The 14,328-nt window shown below is 35.9% G+C and overlaps 3 protein-coding genes across 3 annotated transcripts; 2 read left to right on the forward strand and 1 right to left on the reverse strand.

The window, feature by feature from the left end:
* Positions 1-3,598: 3,598 nt before the first annotated feature.
* On the forward strand, positions 3,599-6,328 carry PMA1 (H(+)-exporting P2-type ATPase PMA1; the record flags this gene model as incomplete). Its single annotated transcript, XM_003669861.1, has 1 exon — positions 3,599-6,328. The coding sequence occupies one exon, from the start codon at positions 3,599-3,601 to the stop codon at positions 6,326-6,328; it is 2,730 nt and encodes a 909-aa protein (XP_003669909.1).
* A 1,600-nt stretch (positions 6,329-7,928) lies between these two features.
* Positions 7,929-10,358, forward strand: PUF4 (Puf4p; the record flags this gene model as incomplete). Its single annotated transcript, XM_003669862.1, has 1 exon — positions 7,929-10,358. The coding sequence occupies one exon, from the start codon at positions 7,929-7,931 to the stop codon at positions 10,356-10,358; it is 2,430 nt and encodes an 809-aa protein (XP_003669910.1).
* A 412-nt stretch (positions 10,359-10,770) lies between these two features.
* PDR1 (drug-responsive transcription factor PDR1) lies at positions 10,771-14,094 on the reverse strand (the record flags this gene model as incomplete). Its single annotated transcript, XM_003669863.1, has 1 exon — positions 10,771-14,094. The coding sequence occupies one exon, from the start codon at positions 14,092-14,094 to the stop codon at positions 10,771-10,773; it is 3,324 nt and encodes a 1,107-aa protein (XP_003669911.1).
* Positions 14,095-14,328: the final 234 nt, after the last annotated feature.

The following is a 14,328-nucleotide window of genomic DNA, read 5'->3' on the forward strand; positions in this document are numbered from 1 at the left end:
ATTTTACTGGGTCAAATGGGCTTTGGAGAAGGAATATGAAGGGCTATTAAGTTCTTTTGAACAACTGGCTACCCCCACTAAGATGTAAGAGGCTTGAATACGAATTATGGTTTTTTTTCTTAGCAGCAGATTAAATGCATGAAATAGCATTACGCAGTTAATGAGTATAACTCCCACATTATAGTATCACCATAATATCGTTGAAAATGTATGTCATGATTTTCCTTATAAAGACTAGTAATAACAAACGTCTTTACTTAAAGATATTATAGACCATGTGTGTGGAATTTGTAGTTCCTGATTCATTTATTTTTTGGTGTAAGTAAATTCAAGGCTGCTTGATACCTTACTCTATAAAGGAAATTATTTGAATACATGTATTGTTACTGAAGATTTCATAAGGATAAGAACGTGTGGCTTATAGCAAACATATTTTATGTTGTGAACTATGTACTCATTCTTCGTAGATACTTACTGTAGATCCTCCGTTAAAGAACTGCTGTCACTTTTCAGTATTTAGGCTTTACTCTTTCGCATGTTATACCTTACCCATCGTCTGTAATCAGGACTACCTTTCAGTAGAAATCTATGTCACTTTTTGTTTATTTTTAATTTCTGAAATGTAATTTAAGATTGAAAATGAAAGAATATTAAAAATAAAAATATAAAAGGGAGAAGTAAACAAAAACAGAGAAAGCCATATATAATCCAATTCAATCCATAAATGGAACTATAACACAATTCAGAATAACCTTTACATTTTAGTTTATTACACATTGATTGTACTTACGTGCTGATCTTGGTCCAGCTACGAAACTGTAACTAATGTCAGGGAATCAAGATCGTCGTGAAAGAAACATTAAATGGATGACGGTTTATATGGCAATCATATCACATTGTTTAATGTTTTTTGATACATTTTTCTCACTCATAAGAAGGAGAGGAGCAGAGTATCTTGGATGGACATGTTTAGTATAAGTGCCACTGCAACAATGTCACACCGTCGTCTTATCAAGATTACGAAAGTTTTATGTAAAAAGGCTTAAAATAGGTATGAATTTCTGATACATCGTGACTCATGCTGCTTTCATCGAAGAGGCATCCTTCAGACACCTATAGATTCATTTCTTTGATATATATTAGTATGTATTCAGTATATATATAGAGGCATTTGAATTATGAGCGCAAAGGATAATTATAAGTGATTACGTCTGTATGTAAACAGGTTATTTTTTTGGTACCTCATATATCTATAAACGGACATATTTAGAGCTAGATTCAAGCTGACGTCGGGCCATCTCTAGTTAATATGCAATAGTCTATAAGCAGGCGTAAACGAAGTGTATATACTTGAAGAAGACGACTTGACTAATAAAAATACTTCAATGAAAATAGCCGCCCACCTCGGACCCCGTTCTTTGTCTCAAAAAAAATACATTATTTTGTTACTGATGATAATAGCTAAGCCCATTAAAGTAGGGCTCAATCGTACATACTTTTAACGAGTCTACGTGTTGTCGAAGAGTTGAAGGTAAGAGAGCAAGGTAAGTATGTGCAATAGCTACGTATATTTTTGGATTCTCGCAGCTTTTTAATCTATTTTGGATTGAAACTTGAAACAATTCGAGAATGGAACTCCTTGATTTTAACGATGTAATTTAAAAAACGTTTTTTTACATTTACGCACATATACATCTATTATTACGTACGTACATATGCGTCTTATAAACTTTATTGAATATCCGGAGTACCCACGCTTATGTTTCCTCATTTTTTTAATTACATTTCCACATTAGAACAACAACATAGTCGTACCTTAACCAAACCTTTCTTTTTCTGCCACACATATGAATGTTACTTATTTAGGGTACATAATCAATTACGGGGGGGGGCATCTCCTTACACGGCGGGTTTGAAATCATTTTCCAAGAGGAGTTTAAGAGAAAATAAATATTTATTACAATTTTCAGTCGTTTACTTTTAATCATCCCTCAGTTTCCCTGCGCAGAAAAATAAATTGTTTACCATATAGTCATAGGTCATATGTTAAGTTTTTCCTTGCTTTAGTTACAGAAACAAATGGCCCTTTCAGGACTAAACTTAAGGATATGTGAAAGACGAAAAACAAGGAACAAAATACAAAAGTGAAAACAAAAGGGGATGACTCTGTACAACTATACGGGTGTCTCTCAGTAATGAAGGAGTATTTTCAATCAATAGTTGTAAATACCTATTTGAATAGTAAATTACATGCGGCAAAACGGGAATCACGGAAACCGCGGAATCGAATTTGTAAAATGGACCTTTTTGGAATTTTTTTTCCGGATAAACCAGGATTAGTAGCGTTACCCGGAGAAACGTAAACGAAGTCACAGTTTTCGAAATGCAAGCAATTACGGGAATTGGTTAAAGATAAACAAAAAAAGAAAGCCTTGGCTTTTCAATACGTACGTAAGGGGGAAAAGCAAAACACACATTTCCTAAAAGGGGATTTTTTGTTTCGAATTGTTGCCGCACAGACACCCAGACCTAACTCACCCTACGTCATATTTACAGCCGTGAGCATCCTCGAGGATTCCGTTTGTAACGATGCAAACCAGGAGATAATGCAAATGCCTCGGTGGTTTTCCCTGGAAAATAAAACCAATTAACAGTTATCGAAAAAAAGTGCGCGTTTATTGGTTCGCGCGGTCTTGCTTATCGCCTTCTGCACAGAAACAGGCGTACCAGAAAAATACAAAATCCTCGACAAGCTTTTCCGTCTCCGGGTTACCTATCGTTTCTTCTCTGGGAAACCACAAGAGGGACAAGAACAAAAACAACAGGCAAAAGACACAAGAAAGCCGCTCACCTCGATAACGTTACTTTTTTCAAAAAGGCCTCCCCTTTTATCGTGAGATATTTTTTCACCTTTTTTTTTCTCTTCTTCCCCTTCTTGTTCTTCCCTCAGATTCGATCGTCCACAAATTGTTTTCAGTGTTCAACGTTCACCTCATCTCGAAAGCAAAATCACTCTGTTGGGAAACAAATTAAGATATGGCTAAGAGAAATCGAAGAGAACTCATTGACGGACACATTTTTCATCCGATTTCCTCGTAACTTTTGGTACGTTCCCTTCTGACCAGTTTCCATATTTACTTTTATCCAGATTAGTCGAGGAAATTACGCAATGGAAATTGGTTTTCTTTTTCATTCTCTTCATCCATGACATTGAAAAATTTCCTCCATGTTACGTACTAACGTTTTCGTTTCATTTCGTTACGTAAACGATTAATCGAAGTCGACTAATGCCTCAGATTCCTCATTATATCCTAACTTCGACAAGGTATCGATCGAGTATATAAAAACTCATAAATTCTAACTTTCTAATTTTTAAATTCCAAATCTTACCTTAATTTCAATTTTTCACTTTCTCTTCTTGTCAACTTAAAAGAAACCAGAAGTCATTCACTTTTTTTCTCATTACCAATAATTTTCATTTATTTTTGTTTTGTTCCCCATTACATTTGTTAATAATAGATTCTCTATATATTAATCTAAAAGCAAAACAAAGAAAACAAAACAGAGAAAAAAAGAAATATAATACTTATATTGAAAAATGTCTGATATTTCTGACTCAGAACAAGTAAGCGAAAAGCCTCCTCAAGTTGTTGAATCTTCTTCTTCCGAAGAAGAAGAATCCGATGACGATGATATCGATGCTTTAATCGAAGAATTACAATCTAACCACGGTTTAGGTGATGACGATGATGATTCAGATGAACATGCTGCTGCCGGTGAAGCTAGAGTTGTCCCAGAAGAGTTACTACAAACTGATCCATCTTATGGTTTAACTGCCGATGAAGTCTCTAGAAGAAGAAAGAAGTACGGTCTAAATCAAATGTCTGAAGACAACGAAAGTTTAGTTGTTAAATTCGTTATGTTCTTCGTCGGTCCAATTCAATTCGTTATGGAAGCTGCTGCTATTTTAGCTGCTGGTTTATCCGATTGGGTCGATTTTGGTGTTATCTGTGGTCTATTGTTATTAAATGCTGGTGTTGGTTTCGTTCAAGAATTCCAAGCTGGTTCTATTGTCGAAGAATTGAAGAAAACTTTAGCTAACTCTGCTATTGTCATTAGAGATGGTCAATTAACTGAAGTTCCAGCTAATGAAGTTGTTCCAGGTGATATCTTACAATTAGAAGATGGTACTATTATTCCAGCTGATGGTAGAATTGTTACTGAAGATTGTTTCGTTCAAATCGATCAATCTGCTATTACTGGTGAATCTTTAGCTGTCGACAAACATTACGGTGATCAAACTTTCTCCTCTTCTACTGTTAAGAGAGGTGAAGCTTTCATGGTTATTACTGCTACCGGTGACAACACTTTCGTTGGTAGAGCTGCTGCTTTAGTTAACAAAGCTGCTGGTGGTCAAGGTCATTTCACTGAAGTCTTGAACGGTATCGGTATTATTCTATTGGTTTTGGTTATTGTTACTCTATTATTGGTCTGGACCGCTTCATTCTACAGAACTGACGGTATTGTTAGAATCTTGAGATATACTTTAGGTATTACCATTGTCGGTGTCCCAGTTGGTTTACCAGCTGTCGTTACCACCACTATGGCTGTCGGTGCTGCTTACTTAGCTAAAAAACAAGCTATTGTCCAAAAATTATCTGCTATTGAATCCTTGGCTGGTGTCGAAATCTTATGTTCCGATAAGACTGGTACTTTAACCAAGAACAAATTGTCCTTACATGAACCATACACTGTCGAAGGTGTCTCTGCTGATGACTTAATGTTAACTGCTTGTTTAGCTGCTTCCAGAAAGAAGAAGGGTTTAGATGCTATCGATAAGGCTTTCTTGAAGTCCTTGGCCCAATACCCACAAGCTAAGAACGCTTTAACCAAGTACAAGGTTTTGGAATTCCATCCTTTCGATCCTGTTTCCAAGAAGGTTACTGCTGTTGTTGAATCTCCAGAAGGTGAAAGAATTATCTGTGTTAAAGGTGCTCCATTATTCGTCTTAAAGACTGTCGAAGAAGATCATCCAATTCCAGAAGATGTCCATGAAAACTACGAAAACAAAGTTGCTGAATTGGCCTCTAGAGGTTTCCGTGCCTTAGGTGTTGCTAGAAAGAGAGGTGAAGGTCATTGGGAAATCTTAGGTGTTATGCCATGTATGGATCCTCCAAGAGATGATACCGCTGAAACTGTTACTGAAGCTAGACGTTTAGGTTTAAGAGTCAAGATGTTAACTGGTGATGCTGTTGGTATTGCTAAGGAAACCTGTAGACAATTAGGATTAGGTACCAACATTTACAATGCTGAAAGATTAGGTTTAAGTGGTGGTGGTGACATGCCAGGTTCTGAATTAGCTGATTTCGTTGAAAATGCCGATGGTTTCGCTGAAGTTTTCCCACAACATAAATATAGAGTTGTTGAAATCTTACAAAACAGAGGTTACTTGGTTGCTATGACTGGTGATGGTGTTAATGATGCTCCTTCTTTGAAGAAGGCTGATACTGGTATTGCTGTCGAAGGTGCTACTGATGCTGCTAGATCTGCTGCTGATATTGTTTTCTTAGCTCCTGGTTTATCTGCTATTATTGATGCTTTGAAGACCTCCAGACAAATTTTCCACAGAATGTACTCTTATGTTGTTTACCGTATTGCTTTATCTATTCATTTAGAAATTTTCTTCGGTTTATGGATTGCTATTTTGAACAACTCTTTGAACATTGATTTGATTGTTTTCATTGCTATTTTCGCTGATGTTGCTACTTTGGCCATTGCTTACGATAATGCTCCTTACTCTCAAACTCCAGTCAAATGGGATTTACCAAGATTATGGGGTATGTCTGTTGTCTTAGGTGTTATTTTAGCTATCGGTTCTTGGATTGCTTTAACTACCATGTTCTTACCAAAGGGTGGTATCATTCAAAACTTCGGTGCCATTGATGGTATTATGTTCTTACAAATCTCTTTGACTGAAAATTGGTTAATTTTCATCACTAGAGCTGTTGGTCCATTCTGGTCTTCTATTCCATCTTGGCAATTGGCCGGTGCCGTTTTCGGTGTCGATATTATTGCTACTATGTTTACTTTATTCGGTTGGTGGTCTCAAAACTGGACCGACATTGTTACAGTCGTCCGTGTTTGGATCTGGTCTATCGGTGTCTTCTGTGTCATGGGTGGTGCTTACTACGAAATGTCTACTTCCGATGCTTTCGACAGATTAATGAACGGTAAGTCATTGAAGGAAGAAAAGAAGTCTAACAGATCTATTGAAGATTTCTTAGCTGCCATGCAAAGAGTCTCTACTCAACATGAAAAAGAAACTTAATTGCTTTGTTGAATTTGCATTTTTTAATACCAATTTTTTTCACTTTAATTCTTTCTAATTTCTAATACTAATCTTTTATGGGAACTGATACATTTTTTACTCACTTTGCTCGCAACGGTAGTCATTGGTATTTCTTTGGGCTGGTTAGATCTTTTCTGTTATATTTTGTTAATGATCCTATTCTAAATACACACACACACACTTTAGTTTAAGATTATTGGTTGATGGTTGTTGAAATATTCACACACACACACGTTTCATACTACTAATCATCTATTACTTTAATTTTCTTAATTGGTTACCATTGCAATTCCTGTTGATTTTACTTGCTGCGTTGTATTTTATTTTAATTAATAATAAGGACGCAAGTCATTCACATTATTTCAAGCACATCATTTTAATATCACATAATTTTTTTATCCTCTACTTTAATTTCTAATATCTACATAGCACACACATTATTTATTCATTTAATACAATAATAATAATAATATTAAAGTTTTTTTTTGCATATATAAAAGTGCTTTATAAACAGCTGTATTCTGTCAAAAGAAAGCAAAATAAGCAGTTGAATTTCATACGTCATGGTAAATAAACAATAGTAGATTTTGTCTGCCTAAAGAAAAAACATCTTGTAAACTATGATATACCTTGCTTACTAAACTTTCTCTACGGTACCTTTTTCATCTTCGATAACGGCTCTCTATTCCAATATTGACCAGTATCAATAAATATTTATTTATAGTCTACACTTCTGCTTATAAAGCCTCTTACCGAGCAATTTTATAGGGAGAGAAAATTTGGCCTTAACTCTTCTACGTATATAGCGTTCGAAACCACACCAAATGGTAGTAAAATTAGATCAATCAAGGGAGCTCGGCCTCTATGTTTACAAGCCGTTGTATACCACTATTTTGTCGTAAGATACTCGTAATGAAGAAAATATATCATGGTGCATGTATCGTGAACTGTACTCAGCTGGTTTGTCTTTGAAGGAAAAAGTTCTGTTAGAGAAACTCGCAAAGCCAAGAAATATAAAGGAGGCAAGTACTTTACGCATTTACGTTGACCTTGGGATGTATACTTCAATGCGAAGTCTGATATACGACTTATAGTCAACATTCATAGGAGATTTGTGTCGCTTTTGTCAAGGGAAGAGTGTGACGTTTTTTTTTCATTTTGAAGATTATGGAAAAATTAAATGAAATAATAATTTGAAACTTTTTCGTGCACAGTTTCAAAAAACTTCATTCCCTTACGCAAGACACAAGACAGATGATTAATTAAGACTATATACTCTTGAAACATAAGGATATAAATATATACGAAGGATTATTCTAACCAAGACTAAGAGTGAATTACCATTTGAGATTGAGCAGATTGTTTGCTGACTGTTTCCCCAACTAGATTGTACATTATTCCCTGTATTTTAGCTTCCAAACATTAGTGTCAGTGTTTTTAGCATATCTCCAACTGTAAACTAGCCGATACTCTACGCACTATTGTTTTTTGTAAATTAATATTCCCATTTGTTTTCCACTGTATAGTAAGTTATTGAATTAATATCCTGTAGCACTAGAAATTAGTCCGTGATCTAACAATGTCCGCCAGAGCTACCAAAGAAGCAACCGCCACCGATGTTTCTTCTTCTGATCCAATCGTCTCTGATACAATTACTTCTGCCCTAGAACAACTACAATTGGATGTAATGGAAGAACAACCAGGAAAAGTGGTGGCTGAACAAATGCACGTCAACAATAATCCATCAAGCTCTACATTGCCTTTAAACCCTTCTCCTTCTAACCCGTTCCCTCCTCCACATATGATGAACGTTGGATTTGTGCCATATTCACAAATGATGCAGCATCCTCCTCAACATGGTCCAGGTTTGTTCCCACATCCAGATTTGCAGGATTCATCTTTATCACATGTTGGCCCAATTATGTTCAATAATTCAAATGATTCTTCATTATTTCCAAGTGGGTCTTTAGCTAGCATTCCTTCCTTTATTCCGGAATCTCACATGATTCCAAACGATCCATTATGGTCAGCGACAAACCAACCTGGTGCATCGTCTATTGCAATTGAGGAATCCGGAACTTTAGGCGATGGACTTCCTAAGCCAAAGGGCCCTGGTGCAGCCACAATTTCTTCAAGAAGACAAACTTTCCATGCCATTTCTACTCATGATCTGATTGATGCAACTAATGAAAAAACAGCTGTAGTTAACCCTCCACCAACATTGGAAAATGAAACAGCAGTTCCCGTCTCTGTACCATCTACTACCTCTTCAAATCCTAAGACAAGGACTCAATCGATCTCATTTGAGAAAACTGTCGGACATCCTCAGTTCTTCCCAGCTACAACTAAAGTGAAAGGTATTGAAGCTAAAACCTCTGACAAAGGTATCAATAAATTTGGAACCGTAGACAATACATATGCCGCTTATCCCTACGGTGGTCCCTTAGCTCAACCAAATCCAATGTTACATAAGCATCATGCACCTATGGGGTCAACTCCTCCATTTCCTTCCGCATTTCCAGGCAATTATGATTTCAATGCACCATTCCATTCTTTCTCTCCTGTTATGGGTAATATGAACCCTCATGCTTTACATCCACAATCTCATATCCCAATGCCTCATTCGCCAATTCTAATGCATGGTCCAATGATGGATGGTAAGCACAAGGGAGAGCCGATGTTAAACAGTAATAATCCAATGAATTCGCCTCTTCCACCTCATCAACATTTCCCAATGATGCAACATACTCCTAATGGTACTCCACCTCCTCCATGGTTATACGGAACTCCACCACCTTTCAACCATATGGGCCCACCTCCTCCACACGGTATGCACGTTCCTGGTGGTCGTGGTCACCTTGTATCTGGTGGTCGCGGTAATAACAGAGGAGGAAAGCATACGAGTGGTCGTAATAGAAATAGTAAACATGGGTTTAATAACCATCATCATCATCATCACAATAATAATACTAACGTTGATGCCAATAACCAACGTAAACTCGAAGAAATGTCACGTTACGCCGATGCAACATTAGACCAATTTGCTGGTAATATTTATTCATTATGTAAGGACCAACATGGTTGTCGTTTCTTACAAAAACAATTGGATATATTAGGCACGGAAGCAGCTGATAAGATTTTCGAAGAAACTAAATACCACACCATCGAGCTAATGACTGATTCCTTTGGTAATTATTTAATCCAAAAATTAATTGAAAGAGTTTCTACCGAACAAAGAACGGAATTGGCTAAAATTGCAAGTCCACAATTCGTGGAAATTGCCTTGGATCCTCACGGTACAAGAGCGTTACAAAAGTTGATTGAATGTATTGATACTGATGATGAAGCCAAGATTATTGTAGCCTCATTAAGTGGCTCTATAGTCCAGTTAAGTAAGGATTTGAATGGTAACCATGTTGTCCAAAAATGTTTACAAAAATTACATCCAAAGGATTTCCAATTCATTTTTGATGCTACTTGCCAGAATTCGGTCGATATTGCAACTCACAGACATGGTTGTTGTGTTTTACAACGTTGTTTCGATCATGGGACAAAAGAACAATGTGAGACGTTATGCGACGAGCTTTTGAAACATGTTGATAAGTTGACCCTGGACCCATTTGGTAATTACGTCGTTCAATATATCATTACTAAGGAAACTGAAAAAGATAAGTTTGATTACACACATAAAATAGTCCATTTATTGAAACCAAAAATCGCTGAATTATCAGTCCATAAATTCGGATCAAATGTCATTGAAAAATTGTTAAGAACACCAGTTGCCACTGAGAACATGATCTTAGAATTGCTGAACCACAAAGCAGATATACCAAACTTGTTGAATGATAGTTATGGTAATTACGTTTTGCAAACTGCGTTAGACATCTCTTACGAACATAACACATATTTGTACAATAAACTATCAAGCATCGTTGCTCCTTTATTGGTTGGGCCAATTAGAAACACTCCACATGGTAAGAGGATTATGAATATCTTACATATTGAATAAACAAGATCATTGGGTCTTTTTATATTTTTATAATTACCTTTTGTATAGTAGCTTATTAAACTTTTTTTATTTATTTATTATTTAAGTCGATTTCTCCACCAGTGAAAGAGCTCACAAATAATAACTTTACTCCAACTAATGTATTCAATTAACCCAATCAGCATTCTGGTTCTCAAGTACCTTTATATATTCCAGTTATATAACCATAGTAGGGGACGAAGATAGCCCCCATATTTTTCAAGCCTTTCGTACTAGGAAGCATTCTTTTATTCAGTAAGACAACGTAAATAGTAAACAAAAAAGAGCACTTGGACTAGATACATCTAACCCAACAAAAGAAAAAAAATAACCATTTCTATGAAAATATTATAATTATATGGAATATAAAAAGTTTATCTAACCGAGTCTCCATTTATAGGACAGCATCCGAATATAAATCACTCCACAGAACATTATACAAATCAGATAGGTCTGTGTTATTAACGAATTCATCCAATGTCCCTAAATTATAACCACCGGGTATTTCAGGTAGATTGATTATATTTGGAATATTAGTGTGGTCTGATAATGGAAGTTGATCTTGAGGTTGCGGTTTCACTTGACCTTCAATTTCAGGTAATTGAGGTGTACCTTGCTTAAGGTATGGTGCCAATGGACTATATGTTGGTGTATATGTTCCATCCGATTTTAATGATGGAAATGACGGGTAGTCGCGAATAGATGTAACTGACGAACGATAGGATTCAGAATTTCCTGACAATGGTCCATTAGGAATATTGGAAACCATAGGCACCTGTACCACCGTTTTTCCAAAGGCGTTGTCTCCACAGTTCATATTCGGAGATATAGATTGTGCGCTATCTTGTTTACACTTTCCATAGTCTAGAATAGGATTATTCTCGAGCATTTTATTGATATTTAAATGAAAACCCGAAGCAAGGACAGGCTCTAGTAAATTTTGATAAATTTCTGATCTTGTATCTAAAATAACTTCAGGAAACATTGCCAAATCAGGTGCCTTCTCCTCAAATAGTTTTAATAGATCAGAAATGCAAATCCTTTTTTTTGTCATATACCTCAATAGCATAATACGACATAAAATTGCACAAAGGGCTGACGATTTTCTATATGATTTGACCAATCTATTATCCTCCAATAAAGTGCAGTTACCACGGCGTGCTCCCAGTCCGAACCCTTGGCATTCTTTGAAAATACGAACAATGCTAAATAGATCATCCAAGCGAATGAGTGAATCATAGTAATGTCTAGAAGTCAATAGACAGATACATGTCGCACCATAGAACTTAAAAGCCTGGCATACCGAGTAACTATCTTCTAACTTCAGAATAACAGAAGTGATGCTGGTCCACGACGCATAAATGTCTTCTTGTAAACTAATGCTAGCTTTTTGCACCACGTCAAGATCACGAGGAAGGTTCAATCTTGATATTAAATTATCAACTGCTGCTAGAACACGGCCGCTATGGTATTCAAAACATAGAACGTAGTTACGTGCATGATTTTTATCTTCTTTCGAAAGGGGTGTGTTCGTAGCTGGACTAGTATTAATTACTGAATTTGTAATATCAAATAGTAATGAAGTATGTCTCCTTACACCTTCCATTCTCTCCTTGAAAGATATAAGTTCGTTGGAAATCTCGGATAGATAATGTGTTTTAATTGATGGTGGTTTGGCAACGTTTCTTATTGACGTATAACGTTCATTATAAAGAACATCTGAAAAGAAAACACTCACAACCTGAAGGACTGCATATGTACCGTACTCGGCCAGATCAGAGATCGGCATACTATCAAAATGGTCCGGCTTCGAAACCTTATTTATCTTGCATATAAAATCAGCATTAGTTAAGAACCCTGCACTTATAAAGGATTTTGGTAAAAGACAATTCATTTTACTATCATCTATAGTCGGTTGACAACCCATTTTGGATATGAAAACTTTTTCAAAAGAATAAAGTTTCCACCACACTTTTCTTCTCCTAAGAGCAGTTTGTTCATCAAGGCCAATATAAAATTCCCACCTTTGAAGTCCCATTTTCACTGCTTGATTTAATGCCACCGATAATACTTTTTGGAACCCATAAAATTCTTCACACCATAATTGATGCCCTAATAATGAAACTAGTATTTCTAGATACTCTAAACCATCATTATTTTCTATTTGACGGTATAACGTCGAGTTATAATAACTGTAAGTCAAGGCCAAAATCAATTCTTCTGATTCACAAAAACGATGGAATGTTTCAATTAATTCTGTGGTCAATTCATATGCACCATTGTCTTTAACCTTTTTGGGCGCTTCATTTACCATAAACGATTCAAATCCGGAACGATGAGCTTCAAACATATCTAAGACCAATTTAAACATTTCGAAATCTTTATCAACAGTTTCCATTAATTGTTTGATTGTAATTTTAGTCAAGTTCTCAATGAATGGCTGAGGGAACCTGTTGATCAATAGCACGACTAAGGATTTCTCATTGGCTGTATTCGGGCTACCAACAGAGACAGATGAATTTCCCGAAGGAGTTGGAGTTGGAGTTGGAGCCATTAAATTCTTCCTTCGTAAATAATTCTCTAATGGATTTGCAATTGATACACAACCATCATTCAGATGTTGAAAACACATATCGAAAAACCTCAATAAAATATAAAGAGTAGCCTTTATATGTTTAGATATCAAAGGGTTTGATGTGTCATGTACGAAGAATTTTTGGAAGCTATAACCTATACCTTGAAGAGAGAATGCTTGAAAAGCGGAGTACAATCCAAAAAAATCATCGATTAATGGTTGCCTTGTTGGATTCAGAGGGGTATTATCATCAGCATTTCTTTTACCATTTGACCAAATCGAGAAATTCGTAATGCATACTTGTTCAGTATATTTGTTTTTCATTAAATGTGATTCTAATGACAAAATATCATCTTCAGGAACATCACTTAATCTCGTAAAATCTACATCTGGCGTCCAACTATCAATTAGATCGTTAATCTGTAGCTTAATATTTGCAATGGTATTATTTCGATGTGAATCGGACTTATGTAATTTTTCTAACTGCCGTACCATTGTTTGTAAAATCGAAAGTTCTTCTTGTAATACTTCATCATCTTGGTAGAATCCATTATCCCCCTGTATTATAGGAGCCACTTCCTTACAATCGTTCTTGCTACTATTCTCTGGAGACGATGGACCACGTTTAAATGGCAAGTTACCGTCGAAAGCAGCAAATGGTGCCTTTATTGTCCCAAGCTCCGGGAAACACTGATTTCTATTCTGGGTTTGATTAGATTCCATGTTTCGTAGTGAATTTTCATTACTACTATTAGATATCACATTGTTATTGTTATTGATGTTGTTCAGGTTATTAATATCATTATTGGAAATCTGACTGACACTATTGTTATTACTTTCTATACTCGTTATATCATCGTGGTAGTCGGAACCACCAGACCTTATATGTCTCTTACTTGTTCTTTTCTTCCTTGGTTTTGGAGCTGAATAAATACAAGGACATTGATAAGCTTCACATGTAGGACATGGCATTTTCCCTGTACATTTTATCTTTCTTTTCCTACAGTTATCGCACGCCTTACTAACTTTGGCTGCAGGTTTTTTAATTTTGGTATCTTGGCTTGGTGACAATTTCAAATTGTTCATACCGTCCATTGTTTCTTCTCCATTTAAAAGGGACTCCATTCCAAAGGGTGGATTCATGTGTAGATCCAAAAATTTCTCTAACCTTTCCTGGGATTTTGTGTGTTCGGGACAGAACTGAATAATAAACCCGTTGTATTCGATACCGAACAAAATAGCAAAGGTCTATAACCTCTTCTTATTCTTTTGGCATGTAGAAAAGAAATCCCTAAATTGAAGCTTTAAAATATGAGTTTCCTGGGTGGCAAATATAAGTATATTTGAAGCAGATCTGTATCTATTCAGGTAGAGAGA

The sequence above is a fragment of the Naumovozyma dairenensis genome, chromosome 4 (genome assembly GCF_000227115.2).
Source record: "Naumovozyma dairenensis CBS 421 chromosome 4, complete genome".
Lineage (NCBI taxonomy): Eukaryota > Fungi > Ascomycota > Saccharomycetes > Saccharomycetales > Saccharomycetaceae > Naumovozyma > Naumovozyma dairenensis.